The sequence below is a fragment of the Platalea leucorodia genome (genome assembly GCF_965183815.1).
Source record: "Platalea leucorodia genome assembly, chromosome: 1".
NCBI classification, from domain to species: Eukaryota; Metazoa; Chordata; class Aves; order Pelecaniformes; family Threskiornithidae; genus Platalea; species Platalea leucorodia.
Genome location: NC_138823.1, coordinates 107,074,240 through 107,099,201, shown reverse-complemented (window position 1 = coordinate 107,099,201; position 24,962 = coordinate 107,074,240). Strand labels below are relative to the sequence as shown.

Sequence of the window (24,962 nt, the reverse complement as noted above, 5' to 3'; positions counted from 1 at the left end):
GTCCTCTCTCAAGACCTCTTTGGAAGCAGAATGAAGGTTTGTGAAGAGAGATAAATAGGGAATGCATTTTATTGCTGTTTTACGTCTTTGGGGAGTTTTAGAGTTGTTTTGCATTTTTTTTCCCCAATAATCATTTTATACTGTAATAACTAAGACAAGACTGTAACTGTGATGTGGTTAGCCTGGATTATTGAATTATGGCTTGGGTCCCTGAGGATTAGAGGGACAGCTGGTATAAATTAGTGTAGTTCCCCTGAAACCCATGATGCCATGCTGATTAATATCAACTGAAAATTTGATCTCCTTTGCCTACCTGATGCAAACAGTTCAGCTCTGAGCACAGCAGGCTGCTCAGAGGAAGCTGTTGGAATGGATCTTTCCAAAAGAAAATGACTGATAAACCAAGAAGGACGGAAAACAAGAGGAAAAATACCATCAGGAGTACAAGACAAAAGTAATTCTGTGATGGGCTGTTTCCTCAGGGTCACTGATTGTCCTTTTGGCTCATTGAACATCTGTAAGGGAGGGTGACCATGCCCCTCTGTGGCACTGCCCGGCCCCAGTGACGAAGTTCTTTACAGCAGTGGCAGGGCCAGGAGAGTAGTGTATATTCCTTCTTCAGACCTCATAGTTCACCACTATCCCCCCAGAATTAATGCTACTCTCAGTGAGCCATCAGAGATTTGCATTTTGATGGTTTCCGTCTACCCAAGAAGGTATTTTCTTCAATATGTGAGGAAAACATACTATGTCAGGGAGTAGGGCAATGTTTTCCACCGCTGCCCCAGATTCAGTTTCAGGCAGTGAATGGATGGGGGAGGCATGAAGGGTTTTTGAGCTCAAGAGCTGCTCCCTGTGCTGCCAGTGCATCTCCTTCCACTCCTCTGCTGCATGCAGTGCTGCTCTTGTACTAATTTGCAGCTATGCAGGGGCAATACCCAGAGGTCTCACTAATGCCGAAATCTGAGGTTTGATGAGGAGCCAAAGCCTTCCCCTGAGAGCGTAAAGCCTTCAGTGTAAGTCCAAGCCTAATAGATCTCCTCCCTTTACCCCAACATTTACATAGCTGAACCTGGTCATGTGTTGGTTTTGGTTTTCTCTTTTTTCTTTTTTTTTTTTTAAGACTCTCAATTTGCAACCACTAAGCATCATAGGTAGTGGCCAAACTCTTGTTCCCATTTTTCTAGCCTAAACAAAACTAAGCATGATTATTGCTCATGTCCAAGAGCTTTCTAGGAGAGCGTAAGTCTGGTAGGGTCTGAGTTCGGGGAAACAGGAATCACTGCTTATGCCTCTTTTTTTAGGCCTTATTAATCTTTTCTCTTACTCCACACGGAATAACTAAATCCAAATTGGCTGAAAATGGTAAAAAATCTTTTTATGTACCTTCGCTGATGCAGTTTTTAATAGCAAAAAATTCTCTTTCTAGTTTTTGGATCAATAAAATCCCTCCTACTCATAGACTGTGATTCCAGGAGGGCAGGACAGTAAAAGTCTGAAGAGCACACCTGCAAATCAGGTTGCTAGCAGGGCTGCAGAAAAATAAATGGATGTGCATAATAAGCATAAAATATATTGTAATTAAGTCACACAAGGTCAAACTCATCCTTGGCATAATTCCACTGCAGTTAGTGGAGTTATGAGAGACAGAAGTTCAATGTTCAGCTTTTAAAATCTTGCTTTTTAAAATTGTAGTCTATCTGACCTTCCTTTTTGGCTCACTTTGATAGGTGCTCACATACCATGATGACACATGAGGATGTAGAAATACATAGATTGTTGCAGTGACAGAAGGCAGAGCAGGGACTCTTTCCTGCATTAACATCTGCCATCTCTAAAATAAATAGAAGCTTTAAAGAGGCTCTTCTCCTACCAGACAGTGTTACAAGAAACAAAAATAATGTATTGAGCATCCCTGACTTTGGATCTATTCACGTAACGATTACTTTTACTTGGATACACTATAAAAAAACCAAAAACGGAAACAAAAATGAACAATCAAAAAAGCCACAGAAAAAAAAACAAACCAAAAAACCCGAGCAGTGACAATAAGAATTGTTGCAATCTGACATGTGAGAAAGATCTGCCTTGAAAAGACTTTGCACTTACCCAGTACAATCTCTCTGTTCAAGAGAACACCTAGCTGTCCGCTTACGTGTTCTGCTGGGAGAGGTCTGAAAGCACCTTAGACCTTGTTATTTCTTTGCGACAACCTTTTTTGGTAGATGTATAGATATATATATATGTATTTTACAAACTGTAAATTCTTTTCCCTTTACTTTTTATTAAAAAAATTCTTTTCCCTTTACTTTTTATTAAAAAAACCCTTATCCTGAGTGTACGAAACAATATTTGACTTGTACAGTACAAGACTCTATATGGAGTTAATGGTCCGAATTTCCAGTTTCGCAGTCTAAGTTGACAGACTTCAGTCTTTCTGCAAAACACATTTAAATAAAGAACTACAATAACAAAAATCCGGAGTTGTTTGAAACAGAAGCCCCCCTGCCCCCTTCTACCTAACCGATAGGCAGCATGAACTGCTTTATATAGTGCTTGTCTGAAAGTGTCAAGAAAACTCTTAGCAACTTTGAATCATCCTCTGCTTTCGGAGCTGGGCTTCCATTTCACACTGACAAACCCTGTGACTGACAGTTGTGCCGGAGGGAATTCTGCAGATCCGCTTGGAAACCTCTCAGTAAGGCACCGCAGGTGGGCAAGCTGCCTGCCTAATGCAGTGCTAGCAATCTCTGGTGCTTTTTATCATGTGCATAAAACCAAATTATCAGCTGTTTCTAAACAGACATTGCTTGTATCCACTGTGACTAGAATTTGTAACTCTCGCACTTGAATTCATCACTGTCACAAATGTGAAAAATATTGCCGAGTCAAGGGCTTCTTTGGAAGTTGCTGAGGAAACAAAACAAAGAGAGGGAAAGGGTTTGTGTTGTTAATTTGCATATCAATCCTTAAAAAGATTGCTCTTACAAAGCTGCACTTCGTCTCCTTCCTGGAAGTCTGCCTCACATGTTGAGAAAAAGAAAACAAATGATTTTGCTAGAGATTACTGTATTTTAATTGATTATTATAAATAAGGATAGCGAGGATAACATCTGATAAGGAACAGAGTGGCAGTTTCAAAAACAGCAGGTGATTTAGCCATATGTCTTCTATCAAAATTACTATCTCTCCAGAAAATGCTGTAGTCCTTATTTCTTTTTCTTTTATTTTTCCCCTGCACAAGTAATAAACTGACTTGGAAAAGTGGTAATGGATCAAGCTCTGTTCTGGTTTTTTCCTTTCTTGAACTACCTACCAGGCTGCTAGCCTGTGCTGTGACAGTCTGACAGTAATTTTGTGTATCCCACTATAAAATGTGCAGTACTGCTCTATCGCACAGTAAGCTCTCTAAGAAAACTAAGGCATTAGAAATGAGCCATTTCCGAGGTAGACACTGAATAGGAGAGAACACTGATCGATTAATACATATGTATCGTCCACCCCAAATTACTGAAATGGCTTTTCGGAATAACTTTCGGCTGGGTCAAGTAGTCATTGCCTGGCCACAAATAATGCATACCAAATTTGAAGATGAAAAGGGCTTTATAGAGGATTGTAAGGTGTGGGCCGAAACTGGATTTATTTTGGAAAGTAGGTCCCAGCTTTAACTACTGAGTACCTACACTGCTTCAAGATTTGCTCACAATTTTAAAAAATGGCTTATTTTGGCAGTATAATTTAGTGGTTTCTCCTAAAAAACTTAGTGGTTTCTATTAAAAAACGTAGTAGTTTCTGTCCAAAAACCTTGAGTTGGAAGGCCTGTTTAGTGTCAGGATAGATTTTGAGGTCTGCATACTACTTTGTGTACATCAATAATTATTTTACTGATACAATACCCTTTAGCCAAGGATCTCAAAATACCCAATTAAAACTCTAAGTAAAATTGGTGAGACATTTTGTGGCTATAGGCTGCAGGAATACTCTAAGGCCTTCGTGATAATGCTTCTAGAATAATTATGCTCGCATTCGTTAAAATATATATTAGCAATGATAAATAGTGGTATATTTAAAATCCTGCTCTACAGCAGAAGAAATGTTAAGTAGTCACTCTTAGAAAAGCCTTTTCTACTAGTTAAGCATACGCAAAACGATGGCTCTCTTCTTTGATTCAAGATCGGAATTTACTGCTTAATTTATAAAAAGAAGTAGACAAACCAATTTTCCCAAACAGTGTTAGCATGCCTTTTTCCATGCCTGAACAGAGGTAATTCTCATTTTATAATATTTGTTCAATACTCGGAAACATTTACAAAGACGACAGGCATGGGAATGCCTGCAGCTGGAAGGGTGTGTAATAACAAGCCCCGAATGCTGGTGTATGGCGTGTCAGAGAGAAAGGGATTGCTGTAGGCATAACCGTCCCTTCCGAGCTGGAATATGGGTAATGATGTGGAGAGCGTGCTCAAATCAGGAAGGCTTGGATTCTTGTAGGTAGGAGACTGGGTGAGAATATGTGCCTGTATGAGAAGCTGAACCAGTATGATTAGGTAATTTTTTTTCAGAAATTTTAAATTCCCCCCCCCCCCCTTTTTTTTTTTCTCTTTCTGTGCCACTGAAGTCAGGTATATATAGCACACTGCTGGGGGAGAAATCAGATTTTTGTTAATCCTCTCTCATCATTTTCACAACAGCTAATTTTGCATGGCACTTACTGGCATAGTCCAGCTGTGTAAGTTGGATTCATTTGATCAGTTTATTTACTTTTGTGTGCCATACTCTAAATGGGTAGAAGTTGCCATAGTCTAGCTGCAAGGGATACCATCATCTCTTTATGTCTCCTCATCGTTTATTTGTTAAAGGCACTGCTTCATTAAAGGCATTTTGTTATGCGCTCTCTGTTTAGAAATAAACTTTCTGCTCAGACCCGTGTAGCAATCGTCGGATGTCGTCATTGGTTTTTCACAATGGGAGAGATTTAGCCAGATCTCTTTGGCTGTAGAAATTAAACTGTATGTAAAGAGGAGACAGATTCGATGGTAATGCAAACTGCCTGTATCTTCTGATCTGTGAGTGTGTCATATTTACACTGATCATGCTGTATTGTAAATTGTGATTTATGAATTGGTAATGCACAAATGTGTGTACCTTTACAGATAAATACATCATCTTTCCTGATAAATTGGAACTGGATTTGAAATAAAAGCTTCTCAGAATAAATACATTTCCTGATATTCAATAGTTGTTTGGCTTCAGTCCTTTGGTTTGGATTCATACAGAAATGAAGTCTCATTGCAAATCTTGAATTCATACTGACCTAATGTGAGGGCGAGGGAATAATATTTGTTCAGAACTATAGTTTTAAGCAGTGTTACCCTGTGTGTTGAACAACGCGGGGCTGATTTCCAGTATATATGTGTGTATTTATGAATAAGTAAATAGACAAATATGTGTATGTCAGCTGTTCTGTACAGGGAACCCAGATCTCATGAACTGTAGATTACTTCATTTGACCACAAAAGGATTCCCTGAATGATTGCATAGTATTGGAGAAGGTTTTATCCTGCAAATATTGGAATATTTGTATGAATAGTAAAACTTCTCCCGTTCTGTTTTTATTAAAGGAAAACCACTGCAGAAGAATAAAAATCCTCGGGGACTGTTACTACTGTGTATCAGGATTGACCCAGCCCAAAACAGATCATGCCCATTGCTGTGTTGAGATGGGACTGGATATGATCGACACCATCACGTAAGTAGTGTGCACGGTGAACCCGGACGGGAGCGCCGCAACAACTGTTTACGTGGCGTTCCGCAGGTGTGTTCTCAGCAAACCAGCAGTGTCTGCTAGCAGCGCGCACCCAGCAATTCACACTGCTGCATTCAGGTCGCGGCATACTGATTTTAGAAAGGGTCGTTCTAGACATCAATTTTCCACTCCGTTTAATCACCGTGAGGAAAAAGTGCACAAGTATGAGTATGCAGAGGCACATGCATGTACTGATTAGGGGACAGAAAGATACTGGGAAGTAATGAAATATTCCTATGGCCGTTTGCCACAAAGAAAGGAGTCCAATTTCTTGTTTTACAGGGATAAACACCACTCATTTTGCACACCAGTACGTAAACGCAAAGCCAGTCCCGATGTATGCATGTTGTACATGTGTTTGTATTCTCAAAATGATAGCTTGCTGATTTCTCCTTTCTGTATGTCGTGTTCATTTATTCTGCTTTTCAGAAATGTAATGTGAAATTCACTTTGCTGATCAGAAGAATTTTTTTTATGCTTGAGAGCTCTGCATCCATCATTATTTTACCAAGGCGAAAAATATGAATGTGAGAGAACTGTGAATGAACTTTTAGCGAGAACTGAAAGTCTGTTTCATTACATAGGAGGGAAGGGATAAAGATGGGAAATGTCTTCTCTACTGTATTGCTCTGTGTGCGTGTGCGTGTGTTTTATAGGGAGGATATAGGCGGGGGTGCACACCTGTATTAATTCTGTACATAAATAAATACTGGTCAGCACAGTGCTATTACATTTGGAATGAGCTTACGCAAGTGTGTCACATCAGGGGCCGTAGCCTGTGCTGTATTGGAAAGTGTTTGGCCACTGTTTCCCATAGCCAGTTATTCTTTCTCTCTGTTGTCAAGTGGGCTGTTGGGAATATGGAGTTGACTCAATGTTCTGCTTCCCCTCACTTAATCCCCAAGTTTTTGCATTGTACACAGAGAAGACCTGCCTTCTCTGTGAAGGTGAACAGACCACAGTGTAATCTCAATTTTAAAATGAATAGTAAAATATTAAATAAAGAAAAAAAAAATAGAATAATCAAACATAAAGCTTATGAATTCAAATTATACATTTTGGAACTTTTCACCTTCTTTCTTGTTTCTAATAAACCTTTTGCCACATCATCTATTTCATGTCTTCCATTTGTATGTGAGGATGTTTATGCACATATATGCACACAAAGAAGTTGTTTTTCTAACACCAAATTGTGCTCATTTGTGGAGAATCTTGGTGTTGCAGAGAAATGTATTCTGATCCTCTCACAGAGCTCGCTGTAACTTTTGCTCAAGAGAGCTGGGTTTATGTCTACGGAAGTAGTGGCTAGTTGTTCAAACCCTCCTAATGCCTTAGGGGAGCATGGATATCACCACACATTTTTGTTGTTTCATATCAACCTTAAATTTTTCTGTGAACCTGGGTTCATTGAACTTTCTTTGCAGAGGACTTGAAAGCATAGAAAAAAGGAGAGAAGTACTTCAAGCAATTGAAGGCTGATTCTCATTTCTAGCACAATCCATGTGTTTTTATTATAATGTTCATTTATAAAATCTCTCAGAATGTGAAGAGTTGAGTAAATGAATCCATATTCTCCCTCTCATTCAATGCAAGTTCATAATCTTTGTCAAAATTGTAAAATTCATAAAAGATTGTAATCTATGATAATATATGATAGTCTATCATACTGTAAAATCCTAAAAGAATATCCTAAGCCTGCAAATTATGTATATATGCATTCTTCCAGCAGTATATGGATACTCCATTTATAAGGAAGCCTTGGCCTTTAGAAGCATAGATAGATGTACAGGCCTTGTACACATTTTCCAAAGTTTGGGGGTTTTTTACATTCCTGGAAAACAGTAGATGATACTGTCATCCTCTTTTAAACCTAGCATTAATCTTTAATTCATTAGTTGTGCTGTGTTTCATGTGTACAAATAAGGTAGTGATATAACTGTCTGAACTTTCCTTTTTTGAATGTTTCAGTTTTACTAATACTAGCAAATGAGACATGTTCCCTTTTTATGTTGTCATTTATTGGCTGCTGTCGTGATAATGTAAACTTGAAAAAGGAGTTGAATTAAAAAGGAAGGAATGAACTGGGACTGTTCAGCCTGGAGAAGAGAAGGCTCAGGGGGAATCTTACCAATGCATACAAATACCTGATGGGAGGGTGTAAAGAGGACAAAGCCAAACTTTTCTCAGTGGTATCCAGTGTCAGGGCAAGAGGAAATGGGTACAAGCTGAAATACAAGAAATTCCATTTAAATATAAGAAAAAACTTTTTTACTGTGGAGGTGGTCAGATACTGGAGAGGTTGCAGTGAAGGTTGTGGAGTTTGCATCCTTGGAGAGATTTAAAACCCAGCTGGACACAGTCCTGGGCAACCTTCTGTAGCTGGCCCTGCTCTGAGCAGGGAGGTTGGTGTAGATGATTTCCAGAGGCCCTTTCCAGCATCAGCAACTCCATGATTCTAAGTGGATGGGCTGTAGTGTGTTATCTAGACATGTTTAGTCAGAGGCTGTGGTAGAAGATAACTAACTGACAATTTCAATATTTTATTTTTTAAAGAATTCATAAATTGTAAGTCTTTAGAGTGTGTAGTCACTGGTCAGAGCATGGTGAGAGGACAAGATGGAGAAGAGGCAAGGTTATAAGAGTGCCAGATTTATTTAGGGTTGTTGAATGGCTAGAGACCTATTCTACATCCTTTGTACATAAGCACAATTAATTAATGCCAATTTTCTTTTCGATGAGGAATTAGTAGTGTGAGTAAGGACTGTAAGATCCAGGCTCACTCCATATTTCTTCTCTTAGTTAAATGAATGTGCCTGTTCTGCTTACATTAGGAAACAGGAAGATGGTGCATGCCAAGTATCATTGCCCTTGATGGCTGTCCTGGCTTCGGCTGGGATAGAGTTATTTTTTTTTTTTCCTAGTAGCTGGTATAGTGCTGTGTTTTGGATTTAGCATGAGAATAATGTTGATAACACACCGATGTTTTAGTTGTTGCTAATCAGTGTTTACACCAGTCAAGGACTTTTCAGCTTCTCATGCCCTGCCAGTGAGAAGCTGGGAGGGGGCACAGCCAGGGGGGCTGACCCAGACTGGCCCAAGGGCTGCTCCATACCACATGACGTCATGCCCAGTATAGAAACTGGGGGAGCTGGCTGGGGGGCAGCGATTGCTGCTTGAGGACAGGCTGGTCAGTGGGTGGTGAGCAACTGCATTGAGCATCACTTGTTTTGTATATTCTTTTATCATTATTATTATTATTATTATAAATAATAATTATTTTATTAATAATAATAAAATTATTGTTTTATATTTATATTATTTATTTATATTATTTTTAATAATAATAATTTTTATTATTACTACTATATTAAATTATTATTAAATTAATTAAATAAAATTTAATTATTATTAATTAAATTATTAAATAAAATATTATTAAATTAAATTAAATTATTATATTAAATTATTATTATAATTTTTAATAATAATATAAATCCCTTTAATAATAATAATATCCCTTTTCTGTTTAATTCTGTCTAATTATTATTATTAAAAATAATATAAATAAATAATATAAATATAAAACAATAATTTTATTATTATTAATAAAATAATTATTATTTATAAAAATAATAATATCCCTTCCTTTTCTGTTTAATTCTGTCTAATTATTATTATTATTAAAAATAATATAAATAAATAATATAAATATAAAACAATAATTTTATTATTATTATTAATAAAATAATTATTATTTATTATAATAATATCCCTTCCTTTTCTGTTTAATTCTGTCTAATTATTATTATTATTAAAAATAATATAAATAAATAATATAAATATAAAACAATGATTTTATTATTATTATTAAAATAATTATTATTTATAATAATAATAATAATATCCCTTCCTTTTCTGTCGTATTAAATTGTCTTTATCTCAACCCACAAATCTTACTTTTTCTTTTCCCAGTCCTCTCCCCCATCGCACTGCAAGGGGGGAGTGAGCGAGTGGCTGTGTGGTGGTTAGCTGCCTGCCAGGTTGAACCACAACAATGGCAATGCTATTTTTTTTCTTTTACTGCAAGTGGAACGTCATCTGTTCAGATGTTGTTGGACTCTGGGTGAGGTTCTTTAGATGACAGAAGCACGTGGATAAGCCAACTGCACAAAGAGCTCCGAACCAGGAGAATAGGTTCTGCTGAAGATTAGGAAAAAACTCTTCACTCCTTCACAGAGACCAAAGTTAGAAGAAAGATTCCCCAGATTAATTTGTTTGAAAATACATTGAGCAAATGAAAAGGAGAAGTGAAGGCCTTATGATGGTAAAGCCGGAACACAACATTTTATTTTCTGTTGGTATGATAATTAGGTGGTTTTGTTTATCAGTCCCATGAGATGCAGAGTCCCTTTTGTTTTTAAACTTCCCCCTTTCACCCAGAGTTGGATGCCAGCTGGTAGTCTTCTAAAAGTCTATTCACTTTACTGCAGAAATCAGGTCTTGGCATTGTAAGTTTATGCTTGGAAGTCATCATCACTAGTAACAGGTTTGTCATGTTACCTGGGAGAAATAAATAAATAAAATCACTTCGGTTGTGATTCAGCTGATGGAGCTGTGAAAAGTGCCTGTCCCAGAGATATGTACCACCAAGATGTCCTTTTTCCAGGAAATCAAGGAATAGAAGATTCTAGTGGCTGGTTGATGGATCTGTGATTTGACTGAGTTGAATGTTATAGAGTTCATATAAACTGATACTTTCTATTCTCTTCATGTTCTGTGTAACTGTTATTTAAGTATCCTAGAATATCATGCTGCGTGTGAGTATCATCTGAGAATGTTGCCTCATGACATTTAGATTGAGATTTTCAGGGTAATTTTCAAAGAACATTATAAAATACTTAAATTTTTCACAATTTCATCTGCCTTCTACAAAGTATTTTTTTCAAGGGCACAGTGAAAGTCAGACCAGAATCACCAGAATCATTACTTCTCCTAAGTAACAAGTGATAGGACAAGAAGAAATGGCCTCAAGTTGTGCCAGGGGAAGTTTAGATTGGATATTAGGAAAAATTGCTTCACTGAAAGGGTAGTCAGGCACTGGAACAGGCTGCCCAGGGAAGTGGTTGAGTCTCCATCCCTGGAGGTATTTAAAAGATGGGTAGACGTGGTGCTTAGGGACATGGTTTAGCGGTGGACTTGGCAGTGCTAGGTTAACGGTTGGACTCGGTGATCTTAAGGGTCTTTTCCAACCTAAATGATTCTATGCTTCTATGACTATGGGAGGATCTTTTTATTTCTTGAAAAAATCAACAAAACAGATAGTGTTATGTTCTGTTTCTATTCCAAAAGAATTTCTGCTGCCAATGAGTTTTGTGTCTGTGCCTCAGTACAGGCCAGGTGTTTGTTCTACTTCAGAGTTACTTAAACCATCGTGGCAGTATTTACATGGGAGTTAAGTGTTGGATACCACCAATGTTGCTTTCATCAGGTGAGTTTTAACTGTCAGATTTTTGTTAGTAATATAATTAAAATGGTCATGTTCATTAGCACCTCTAATGTGCCAGATGTTGCTCTAATGTGGCAGATGTTGTCCTCACCTCAGTTCTGAACAGTGTGTTAGGCCAAGTTCGCTCTTCACCTTACTTAAATTGCTTGCCTTTGAAGGTTCCACTCTATTTACTACAGTATTTTACTTTCTAAATAGATATATTTATTAGCTAATTGCCATGTAGAAAAGTTTTGCCCAGCTATCCAAGCTCTTCCCTCTCACCCCCATAAACTGGCTAGAGTTCTGGTTTAAGCTAGCATTACAGGGGCAATTTTATACATTCTTAATAATAGTTTGTCTTTCCTTAAAGAGCACTGTGTCGACTGATATAAATGATATTAAACAATTATTTGGCTCAGTCCAGAAATGTAACCTCTTAGGAGATGAAATGGAATGGAATCAGGGAGTTATTTAAATGCACTTGATAAAGCCACAGGGCTAGAAGTGAACTGTGATGTTTCCAATTGGAAATGAGGAAGGAATCTGGGTGAGCAGGATATAAATACTAGATTTGGGACCCCAGAATACTGGGGTTAACATTCATAAACTTGTCAAAAGTGTAATGGGATCTTGTAATCACGTTGTCATATAAACGGTACATTTTCACGATACTCCTTCCCTTGACATCTTACTAGGATGCCATGTTCGTACGCATTCGGAGGGAATTACACCACTAGCTGCATCACTGGCTATGTCTACATTAGCAGGTAGCATGGCACAGTAGGAGCACATCTGTAGATCACAGCAGCTGGTGCTGACTACGTCAGTTTAACCTATACATATTATGGGGGAAGGAGGGGAAGGGTTACTTTAGAATAGGTCTCGTCTCTCCTCCTGTATTGAATGTTCCTACTGCATGTGGAGTTTGAAGAGGTCTGAAAGAAAGTGTCCATGAACCTTTGCTTCTTGAAATCTGGACGCCCCAGTGGGGTCTATCAGGAGATAGATCAGCTTTTCTCTGTGTCACATAGGTGAGTTTATCCCATAGAGATGACTCTACCTAATATGGATGACTCCACCAGTCATGCACGTAAGACCTCACAGATGGAAGCTGGGCTTATTTTGCACCTGCACATTGTGTTGCTGCTTAGTTGCATGGCACATTGTGGAGGCTGATGCTTGAACTGTCTCCTTCCCATGGGTTTGGTCATTGCCTGACCAACAGCACTGGGAAAAGGGAGACGAACTACAGCAGCCAGTTTGAGGAAGCCCAATTGAAATGTCAAGTTTTCCTGTGTTATCTTTTGTCTGAGGAAGAAGACAGAACCACTAACTTTCATGATGTCAACACTGTTGATACTTTTCCCCTGGTCCTCCAGAGGTCCAGGGCCTGGGAAAGTTTGGACTGGCAGGAGTAAGTTGACCTTGAATTCTGGGAGAACCAGCAACTGCATTTTTCAGCAGTGGAGAAAGCTGTCTACCATGAGCTGACTTCATCACCATTGGTGAAAGCTTAGTCAGCTTACACCACTGTCAAAGTGAGCTTCTTGACTTCTGAAGCCATCAGACCTTCACAGCCCAGGCTCTGCCTTAGCTCTCTGCTGCCATGCTCCAGGTGAGCAACATACTGGGAAAGCATGCAGCTCTGGTCAATATTAAAAAAAAAAAAAAAAAACACAAAAAACCAAACAAACCAAAATAACCTGAACCTGGCCTGGAGAAATAGCTGCCGAAATGGGACAGCAAAGGTTTTCAAACAACAAAACTTAATTGCCTGAGAGGACTAACATGGCCCCCGCCTTGTGGGAAGACAAACTGGATAGAGGACAAGGAGGCCTAGTGTAGTGGTGTTACTTGGTACTCTAGGCCATGGCCTGCAGCCTCTCCTCCCATGGCCTTCTGGGCTGACAGAGCAGTTCACGGAAAGATAGTCTTTGTCATTACCATCCAAGAACTAACCAATTCCTGATGGTGTTGAAATGGAACTGACACAGAGATATTTAGGGAGATGTGCAAAATTAAAGGGCACCCTTCTCTTAGAACCGTCCATATATAAAAAGCAAATGTATGTAACTGAACCAAAAATCTTGTCTGTGCCTTTAGCTGGGAAACATCTATTTCTATGCAGATATTTTTGGACCTAAAGAAAAGCCCTAAATAACTTATAAGAAATGGGATGCAGAGCTTTTTTTTATTTTTCCTTCAAATGCACCACAGGTCTGGAGCTGTTCTGCAGATGATCTGAATGACTTTGATGGTTTGTAGAAGCACATGAAATATTTGTAGCTAAGGAGAGAACTAAAATTTAAAGGTTTGGTAGGATACTTGAGCTGTCAGGGTAGATGGTTATCTTATTAGTCACTTCCATAGATTCTACACGCTTCTAGTTTAAAAAGAAAATGTTCTTTGATTTCCATTTGTTTCTGGGCCTACTTTTGTGTTAACATTTAGAAAACTTTTGAGTATTCTCTATCTGAACCTAGGAGAGAATAAGTTATAATGAATAATTTATTTGGGAAACTTCTTTTTCCTGTTCATGGCTTGCTTGTGAAATGCTGATATTTTTTCAGAAATGTATTTATAATTTAAAATGCATCATTGGACACTTTTGCGATATTTTAGTGCAGAAATGTTGATGTTGTTTGGGAATATGCTTGTGGTACTGCTCTGATTTTATATTTGAAGCCTATTTTTTGGATATTACTTAACATTCCTCATTTTTGATCGTTCAATGGGGTATATGCATGGAAGTTAACTGCATAAAGGGCACACAGGTCTTCAAGGTAAATTTAAAAAATTTAATGAACTTTTCATGAGCTTTGTTTCCTACTCAAATTTAAGAATGGTGAAAGCACCCCTGAAACACACTGTAATTTCTGGGGAAAATGTAGAAATGCGTTCTCAATGAAGATTTTTTACTAAGTGAGTACTTCTGGAAATCTTTTATTCAAAACGTAAAGTGTTTTCAGACTCTGCTTTATGGTTCATTGGTACATTATACAGTCCAGCTTATTTGACAATGAGTATGATCAGCTATGGTGTATTTCGCTGCTCATTTCTTATCGTTTACTTTTTGTTTTGCTATTCAAATTTCTAAAAACAGATTAAATTTCCTCCTCACTTTCAAGCCAGTTGGGACAAAGCAAGCTCAAAGGTCTGGAGTGGTCTTTGTCAATGTGTGAATTTCACTGTCTTTCCACTTATATTTAGCCTGAGGTTTTACATACTATTTTAAATGGGAAAAAAAAATAAACATTAATTTGCGAACTATCATCTCACACACTTGCAGGTTCACCAATGAAGATAATTACATAGGTGCTTAGTTATGCATGAGAATATAGACAGGCAAGCAAGGTGTAATCCTGAAGGGCTTTGGCTTGCAGGGTATGGTCTTGGTGTAAGGTCAGTCTGTTAATGGCACAATACACATGCACAGGTGAAGATACAAAGGTTAAGTTATGATTAGGTGCCTTATATTAGCTCCTTTCATTTCCTCAAGGCTTTGTCAAGCAGAGAGTGTGCACAGCAAGCCCTGTAACACTTGAGTCCTTTTAGGACTCCTTGGAGTCATTTTCGAGGCTTGACTGAGAGCAGATACCAAATAAAGGAAAGCTGACTTGCAGTGAGTAGAAATAGGACAAGGAAATATTTAATCTTTCAGAAAGCTGTGCATAAGCCTTTCTGTGCTGTTGCATAAAATAAGACTGAAAAATGTGGTATGCCCATATTCCCTATGGGGACAAAAGAGATCTCCGCGTTGCTCCCATTAGTGATGGCTGACACGGTATATACTTCAGCACTTCATGGCTGCAGAGGCTTACTTAAATCGAGGCCAGGTATCTAGTGCTGTTCACCCCACATATTGACCTATGTTGCCCTTTCTGTTAATTGTATTTAAACAAGTGCAACTATACAAGATATACAAATACAGTGACTACTCCTGAGATAGTTGAAAAGTCCTTCTAAAGGCCTCTGCCAAATCCAGCGTAGCTGGACAATACTTTAAAAAATATAATGGTCAATGAAGATCCAGGGAAAATTATAGCCAGAGCCTCAGTTTAAGGTCTTCTCCTGTTAAATGCATTGGAAAGTTTAAATTTAAAAACCTAACAAAAATCAAGTCTTACACTCATTAGTTGGTTTCATTTATTCACTGATATTGTCTCTTTTTGGGCTGCGACTTAACTGTGGAATGCCAGGTGTCTCTGTAACAGAGAAAGCTGCAAAGATTTATGCACAGTGTTATCTCTGCGTGTAATATTTAAGACGATTAGCTTCAAGGTTCCTTTTCAGTGTTCACAAGTCAGTGCAGGGTGCAAGTTATAGCATGTCCTGCATTCACAGAAATGAAGAATCCTTCCTTACTGTGGCATCAAAATTAAAAATGCTTTTAATGATGACTTTGCCAATTAATTCCTCCTTTCCCAGCTACACAATGAAAATCTCTGAAGGTTTCATCATTTTCTTTGTCCTGTACTCCTGTAACTGGGTAATTGAACCAATTAGAACATAGAAGAGTGGAGTCATTGCTTATCCATTTGCCTTCTTAACTAGTACCTCTTCATACCACTTTTCTCACAGAAACTGTAAGAGCATTTAAATATAGAAGTCTGTTCCCTTTCAGTCTCACCATAGGAAATGATGCTTAGCTGAGCATACCATAAATGTAAAGGCATAGCACAACTCTGATTACTAGTAGTTGCAACAGTTTCCTAGCAGTAGCACATGGTGAAAATATCAGTTGAAAAAAGATCATGAAATATTAAATAATTGTCATCCAAGAAGACTGACGTCTGAGACACTTGGGGAAAGAAAAGTTGATTTTTAACTGAGTAGGTTTTCATTCAAGTGGAATTTTAGTTAAATGGTGAACTTAGAGACTGTGACAACACAAATGAGACAATAACTTTCTTTTATTATTTTTAACCCTCTGTGCTGCACAGAGAGGAAGCGTCGGGGTCCACACTCTGCTCTTCTTCCAGATTATTTTATATTATTTTAATTACAAATTAAATGTTTTACGCTGTTACCTTGAGATCAAGACACTGCAGACGAAAGAAGTAAGGAGAAGGAAGTATTATTTTGATATTACAGATGGAGAACCAAAAGAAGATAAAATTACTTTGAGTCACAATGAACTGTGGTAAAAGAGGAGAGAAATTAAATGCCAGTCTTAAGTGACTCAAGTTTATATTTTACTCACAAGACCAATCTTTTCCTTAATGTTTAATATTAAACTCCTTCATAACGAAATTCAGTTAACCCATATCGGATCAAGCATGATCTTTACATGAGTGAAGTGGAGGGGGTAAAAAAGAATTAGAGAGATAAAAATCCACCAACCAGTAAACCCAAGGCTAGGATAAGGAGAAATATTAACGGAGATTTTTGGTAAAAAGAAAAAACCAGGTAGCCCATTTTAATACTGAGTTGAAAGCAGTCTGGACTAATGGTAGAACTGAAACATGTTTGCTTATTTACATGTCAGGTTAAAATTAAGCCTAATAAGATCGTTTCAAAAATCTTCTCTTGATTCCAGCAATCACGTTGTGGTCGCTTGTCATCCTGCTGAAATAAATATGCATTAGGAAAAAGGAACACTTGTGACAAAAAAAAGTAAATATGTGTGAGATGCAAGATAAACAAGAAAGTGCAGGAGTTAAGCTGGCTGTCTCTGAGTTATTTGAGTTACAGCCAGAAAGTTCTTTGTTTATCTCCTAGTAAAATATCTACTTTTCTGTAGGACCGTGATAGTGAATACTGCAAAAGTGGCAAATAAAACCTAAAAGTTATAGTCTTAGGGAAGTTTAGTGACAAAGCCATTTACTACACTTGCTTTATTGTCCCTTTTTTTATTTTATTAAATATAACAAAACATAATCTTTTCTGGGTTTCCTTGAAACCTGGAAAATTAAATTTTAATGTATTAGGTCAAGAAATTTAGAAATACTGAGGTTCTGGTTTAACAATAATTAAAATATGACCAAGAAAATTATTTCTTTGGAAGTACAACTGGGGCTTTTAAACTAGTGAAGGAAAAGGACAGTACCTGAATATATCATTTGAGGCTTTTTAAAAGATCCTGTCTATTCAGCCATGTATATATATATGTTAACTTTGGGGGAAGGAGAGAAGGAAAAAGAAAATCAAGAGCCGTGTCATTGTTTAAAGACTAATATTCTGATGCTGTCTATTCCAGATCTGTTGCAGAAGCCACAGAGGTTGATCTGAACATGAGAGTTGGATTGCATACAGGCAGGGTGCTTTGTGGGGTCCTGGGTCTCCGAAAATGGCAATATGATGTCTGGTCAAATGATGTGACTTTAGCTAATGTAATGGAAGCTGGAGGACTGCCTGGGTAAGTCTGAGAAAGAACCATAGAAAAAGAAACAGAAACCTGTATGGGTGAAGAATTTATTTCCTTCTTTGAGGCATTTGCAATGGAAGTGCTATCAATAAGAAGGGTTGTGTTCGGTAAGAGCAATCACTGTATCATGTGATGTATGCTGTGGAATAATCCAAATTATCTTGGTATTTATGTTAGTAACAGGTTAGATTAGAAGCAAAACATTTCCAAACGAAATCCTTATTAGAAGCTGCTAAATATAAAGAGTAGGAATGAGGCAATGCTAGGAATGTAGGAATGCTAGACTTTCACTATTTCGTGTTATAAAAGTAAAACCCTCTAGCTGTTCCAGGAAATTTTTACCCTTGCACCTCTACATATGTGGGGGGGCATGTGCCTCACTCCTTTTACATGGCAAGTTTTCCAACACTAGTCGTGTGCTATAGAAAAAAAATACCTGTTTATGCACTCAAATATTGATGGTGAGTGTGCAAATGATACGGTAGCACATCAACCTACAGCCAACCTATGGGGCACATCCTGGAATTTTAAGTACTCCTTGGACAGCCTTGGACCCAACTGAAATGCACGCATGCAGGTTTGCAAAGGTGCATGGGTGTGCTTCTGTGTGCAACTCACATTTGGACTGGGACCTCCCATCCTCTGTTGGATTTTTACAAGATCATGATTTGCTGAAGAGGGCGACAATGGAACCTCTTAATTTTTGTGGTAAAGATGAGTGAATTGCTGTTTGTTACCTATGTCTGCCTTAGACAATTTTGGCTGTGTATTTTGTGTGTTCCCTACCTTAAGGCTTTCCAGCGAAAAAAATCAGAACATATGTTTAATAGAGGAAAGCAGTAATAGCTTTTCAGATATCTTCTGTGAAGACATTTCAAATACAAGGGGTCTTTCAGGAGAAAATGTGAAGACAGTTTTCAGGATAAGAAAACTGACAAATAGCATCAAAGATGTCTGTGCTGCCAAAACAAAGTGAATTAGAAAGCTGCCTACAAAACAGAGGGAGTAAATGAAATAAGGCAGAGACATGAAGGGGAACAGAAAAAGAAGTTTCTCCTTTATGCACAGGAGACATTTGGAGTGTGAAGTCACAAGTGTCAAACAGCAGGATGTTTTTCCAAGCGGGCAGTGAGGTAAACACTTAAGAAAGCCACGCAATGTGGAAGATGATATGCAGACTTTCACTTTCTACAAATCAACAAATCTGCAAGTGTTTGGACAGTCAACAGTTATTTTTCTGTTCGCTCTGCTCAAGTTTAGAAAATGCATGTAATCATAGAAATATTTCTATGTTCTATTTGGCTGAAAAGACAAAACAAAGCCATTTTTTTGCATAAAAAATAGGGGTTTGCACGTAATTTGACCTCTTTATGATCTTCTGCACTGGAGCGTATTTCAATAGCAACTAGTTCATAATGTATCTTTGCTTTAAACAACAATGTCCGATTTTCGTCTCCAGGAAAGTTCACATTACAAAGACCACCTTAGAGTGCCTAAATGGAGACTACGAGGTAGAACCAGGATATGGTCATGAAAGGAATAGTTTCTTGAAGAAGCATAATATTGAAACATATTTTATTGTGCCATCCCATCGTAGGAAGGTAAGCTCCACAAATTCTATCTTATCCTGTGATATGTTTTTGTAATTCAACAACTGTTGTGTGATATTCTGAAAGCAGAGGCAATACTGGTATTTCTTATTTCTAAAAGCTCTTTAAACACTCTTGAAACTAGATCTTTTGGTTTTGACTGAGGCAGGAAAGCTGAAAAAGCTAACTTTGAACATTACATAGAGAAGATGATCAATTTACTTTTGAAGTTTAAAAATAAAACAATCTTTCCCTTTACCACCCAAAAAAGAAAACTGTTGTTTTATTCAGATTCTGTAATCATTCTATTAGAAATGATATGATATATATAAAAAAATAGAATTCACTCTTCCCTTCCTCCTCCCTTCAAAAGGGTGTTTCAGAATATTAATGCTCACAGCTCGGCTATTTTTCTTCTACTTTTCTTCACTCTTTCATTCCCATATTCCCATGCCATTTTACTCATGCTTTCCTAACCCTTTCTACAACCACTTGTGATACTAGTGGCTCCTTTACTGGGCCTGGAGGATTCCCCAATAAATAGACACAGAAAAAGTAGTATTTACAGACATATCATGCCCACAGCAGAAAAGTTAGTGAAATGAATTCAGCAGTGATTGAACTAACATCCCCTGGAAGTCTGGAAAAGCTGTACAACCTTTTATCCAGGTCAGAGGAAGAGGCTGTAGTCAACCATCCTGCTTTCGAATGTATATACCACTGTACCACCGATCAGGTATTTATGCTGAAGCTGAGTAAATTTTCTAAGATTATTGCAACAAATAATGTACTCTGTCCAAAACATGCATGTGTTTTTCTCCTGCTACATTGAACTGCTTATGACAAATTCAATGCTTTCCTTGCTTGCTCTACCACCTCAGACTCCCACAATGATTTTGGTCATCCCTTTCTTATCTTAGCTGGCCTTCCCTCCAAATTTTCTTAAGCTCCCCTCTCCCTCCAGCTTCTTCCTTTTGTCAGACCCCTGGAGAAGTACTGGGGAAAGAGGAGTAAATCAGCAGTGCTGTTGAGGGACAATAATGTTTTCTGCTCTTTTCTTCTTTTTGGTGGAGAACAGAAAATGGAAAGTATGGAAAGAATAAGGTAAGATTTTAGCTCATTTGAGCAGGAACTTATTTCTTAGATGTTGATCAGGATTTAGCCACCCCTGATGGACATGGATGTGACTCTTCATTCTAACCAGATTTTCAGGATAAGGAGAACAGACACCCAGCAGTGTGATGGAAATATCTTGAGTGTCAGCATGCAGTGAAGGTGGTTTTCCAACAGATTCATTTATAGTCACACCTTTCTCCCTCAACCAGTTGCTGAGTTTAGGGCAGCATTTTGTTCTACTACAAAATGTTTTGTGATTTCAGTAGGAGTCTTGAAAGTCCATAATCATCATTTAAACACATTCAGTTTGTTCCAACCTTTTCCACATCAAATGAGGCTTATCTTAGAAGTTATCTGCCATAACATGTTTACAGGCCAAAAGGAACTTTATTGCTCTTTATCTCAGCCAGACAACTCGGGATACAGACTTTTGCACCCTTATCTTCTGAGACTCTGCCCAAACAAGTTTCATTCAGGGATTTGACCTTTAGAGGGAAAATTATAATATCCAATTCTGAAAGTAAGTATGGAAACAATACAGACAAGGTTTTAAAGTGATGTCAAAGCTCCATACTTGAGGGTGTTAGCCAACGGGTGTTTGACAAAAATGTAACTGGAGAAAACAGGTCATCTTGAATTCCATGCCCGCAGTCAGTTTCTGAAGGGAAAAGGGAAGTTTCTGAAGGAAAAAGTGAGTTTTTATGGAAATATTTGGAGTCCAGTCACCAGCGGAACTTGATTCTGAGAGTGAAAACTCCTGTTGTTTTATCCCAGAAAGGCTGCTGCAAGGGTGGTTTTTTTTATGCACTTTCTCTAAAGCATCTTGTTATTAGAGAGATAGAGTGCTCTCATCCGCTGTGAAAATCATGCAATCTCACGTTTTGTTATTCCGCTGTTATATATGATTAGATTCGGTTTTAGGTAGTAAGAAAGAAAACAGGTGGAAAACCAGTGGGCTAGATTCTGTTTTGGCAGTCAGTGAGAGATTTTTCTGGTGGCTTTCTTGAAACCAGAATTACTTCCTAAATTAATCAATCCCAATAAAGAAGAAAATGTAAGGGAGGGTTTAATTAAGGTAGGTGTATTGCTTATTGCTGCTAGACTTGTTTGTCTTGGCTTTCTGCTGTTTTCACTCCTGCAGCATTATGTATAATTTCATTTCCTATGTTATTATGTATCAGATTTCATTTCACATATTGAGAACAGCTGCATTTCAGGAAATTGTTGATAGGTTGGTGCACAGAGAGTAGAGAGAAAAGGGGATAAATATGGCTTTTACATATAGAAACTGTGTTGTGTCAACTCTGTTGCATAAACCAGTGACTGAGGAGCGGGAGCTTGACATTCATATATTAAAGTAAACCAGGTCAATGCATGTTTAATGTGCAAGGATGAGAACCTACTACTGTGTGAGAACACGTTTCTTTGTCTTTGCAAGATTGCTGAGAAACTCCTGGTGACTGCTGAGAAACAACTGATTGGTTTGTCCTCAGCTGCATAAACCAAACACCATCTTACCCATGGGTGTCACTGATGGGTTTGTGGAAGAGGCAGATGCTGCGGTACAGCTTGGCTAACGACATTAGCTCTCCGGCGTGTCAGCCAAACTGGCAGAAAGAAACACTTTATGAATTTCACTGGTATTGACTGGCTTCTCCACTGGGCTCGCAGATCAATCAGCATGTCACTTTGCTGTTTGTCACAGTACATCACAGCTGTCCCCAGTCTTCGTATACTTGCATACTGATCATTGGACCACGAGCTACATAATAGTATATTTGCCTTCAAATTAAACACCTGCTGTCCCCTCCTACCCTGATTCAGCCATTAGCTCTTCAGAGACAGAGAAACAGAAGGCTACCCATGAAGCACAAACAAGATGGAGTTTCTTTAGGTGAATTCAGGTATCTGCTGGTTTAATATTGTATTCCTTCCTCCGGAGCCTCAGTAGCTGAAATGCAGACGCATTTTTTATTCTTTATGCATCATCCCTGACATTAATATGAACTGACTTTAGGCAGGTATGATGCCAAGAGGAATGAAAATCAATGTTATGAGCAACAGATGGCCAAGAATCTGTTGAATTTGAAAGGTAAATAGGCCCACTTAGGTTTTTAAAATTATTTATTTATTTATTTAGAAGACACATACCCCTCATTCTTCCATATTTGGTCTGACAGGAAGATCTTTCTTCACAAATATCGCCCAAGCCAAGAATGAGAATAACAGTATAAGATGACTCAGTCATGTACCAGTTACATTTTAAATGTGAACAAACTATAGAGTATTCAAAATTTTTTTAATCTTTTATTGAATCAGCTAACAACAACAATTTTGTAATCTGATCTGATGGCTAGTTTGGTGTATAGGCTAATATGTGTAAGAGCACTTCTAAGTGGCCACTGGGAGAATACTTTTCTTTTTGTTTTGTTACAGTTTTGATTTTGGTAGAGATTACATTAATCTATTGTTATTATTATTGTTATCATCATCATCATCATCATCATTATCATCATTAAGCAATAATTATGCATGTTTGACTGGATAACATTCAGCTTCTAAACAGACTTAAATAATTCATCTGATTTCCAAAGGCATGCAGAATTTTCTTTTAATTAAATTTTTTTGCTGGCCATCATAGTTAAAAACTTATGCGAATATGCTTTTTAAATATAATACCAAATGTTATAATGCCCTGACAAAGTTTCTAGTTCTGAAAATGCCAGCACAGTTCTTTTAAGTGAAGTTTAATTATGTCTTCATGATATTTTATATTGATACTAAAACTTACAGTGATGTGACCAAAATATTGCACTGAGACAAGATTTGAAAAGTTTGATTAATGTAACTAGCCACAAGTCTAACCACATACATGAATATCTTGGACTTTTAAAACAAGTCTGATCCAGTTAGAAAAACAGATCTCTTGCTAATATATTAAATATTCACAAGATCCATACTCTGTGCTTTAGACACATGGACATTCTCTTAGTTTCAAAATGTGCTAGCTTTCTGAAGTGTTGTAAATATTACTATATGTGGATATTATTTCAGGGAAAAAAAAATCTGTTAATCTCAGAGCACCTTAAAAGAACCTTATAACTCTGCTTAGACCTAGCTAAATAACTTTTTCCATTAGTGATTCCTTGGTAATCTACCTGACTAATCCTGTTCTGACTTTCAAGCTGTATGCTTAAAATTTAATTTAATTTTTTTTTAATAGAGCGGATCTGGCTTTCATCAGAATTCTTTGTTCTTTCATTGTCAGCACTGACATTAGTCAAAGTATCTTTGCCTCAGTTTTACAGTTGGCGTAGCTGGCTGCCAGAAGCACAGCAGAGGTAGTGAGCTTAGCTGGACTGTCTGCTTCACTTCTATGGTTACTCTAGAAAGTACAATTCTCCTGCAGTATAACATCTCCTAAGGTTTGGCCACAACCTTGACGATAACCAGGTGGTTTTGTATTTGGGCTTACTTCTTTGTATTTGTTGCAGCAATTCACTCTTGGATGGCACCTCTCTGGTTTTGAAAAGGCTCATTAATTTCACCAGCTGAGAAAACAGCCCGGCCCAGACAATTAAGCAAAATTCCTAAGGTACTTTTACAGATAGCCAAGCAGTGGTCAGAAGTGATCAAGTTTTTGTGAGAGGAAAGATTTCTCAGAATGTGTTAGTTTTTGCATTTACAGAAGTGGGCCTGCCATTCACTGTTACTCATTGCCAGCTTAAGGCAACCTGCTTCACTGAGTAACTTTGCTGGCTCCAGAGCTAAGGCAAAGACAAATAATGCTATAGACCATTAACAGGAAGCAACAGGGCTGTGTCCAGGAAAGGGGGGTCATAAAAATTACAAAAATCATAGGGAAACACTGTAGATACAACTTAAAATTGATGCCTATGTATTCATAAGTTTCTTGTAGATTTTACAGCATACCTCAAATATAATCAATAGTTAGCTTCCAATAGGTTGCTAGTAACCGTCTGCAACATTTCTACTAATGTGCTAGCGAGTTATTCACCAACTAACAATGTATTCAAAGATATTAGTTATCTTTTATTTGTGGCAATGTAAATCACATGGTATCTGCATCTACTATTTGAATAGCACACTGTGACAGACATTCATGAAAAGTCCATGAAAGTGAGTACCACATCTGTTCGCCCTTCGGAAACTAGCTGTTTCTCTGAAAAGGCTGACATTTCTCTTTTCTACCTTACCATGTACATACAAAGCCATGCCAGGCAGTCTCAGAAAGTCCTTTCTGTAACTCAAACAGCCCTGCTCTATTATCTGAAGTCTCTGAGTAATGCTATGACCATCCTGAGAATCCCAGATGAAAGTGTCTAACATTTTTTTTTCTGAATCCTTGTTTAGTTATCCAGCTGAAAGGAAGCAGATACTGGTTAGAGGTATGGCACTCTGTCTCCTGGTTGGTTTGAATATGTTGAATCGTGCTCTAAATGGTCCAATGCAGGCGGCTAAAATTTCAATTTTATTTTTGTCCAAAAAATAATTATAGCCAAACCAAAATACCAGCTGTCTATTTGAAAAGAGAAGTTAAAGCAATAGTTGAGGAAGAGGAGAGCACTTTTGTCA

General features: G+C 37.7%; 1 protein-coding gene across 1 annotated transcript in view; it reads left to right on the top strand.

Annotated features, from left to right (window-relative positions):
• Nucleotides 1–24,962, top strand: part of ADCY1 (adenylate cyclase 1) — a gene marked incomplete at its 5' end in the record, with an annotated part of 160,895 nt that overhangs the window by 90,385 nt on the left and 45,548 nt on the right. The window contains 3 exons of the mRNA XM_082310612.1: nucleotides 5,622–5,749; nucleotides 17,494–17,652; nucleotides 19,121–19,262. Coding sequence (XP_082166738.1) covers nucleotides 5,622–5,749; nucleotides 17,494–17,652; nucleotides 19,121–19,262 — 429 coding nt within the window. The remainder of the gene's footprint in view (nucleotides 1–5,621; nucleotides 5,750–17,493; nucleotides 17,653–19,120; nucleotides 19,263–24,962) is intronic.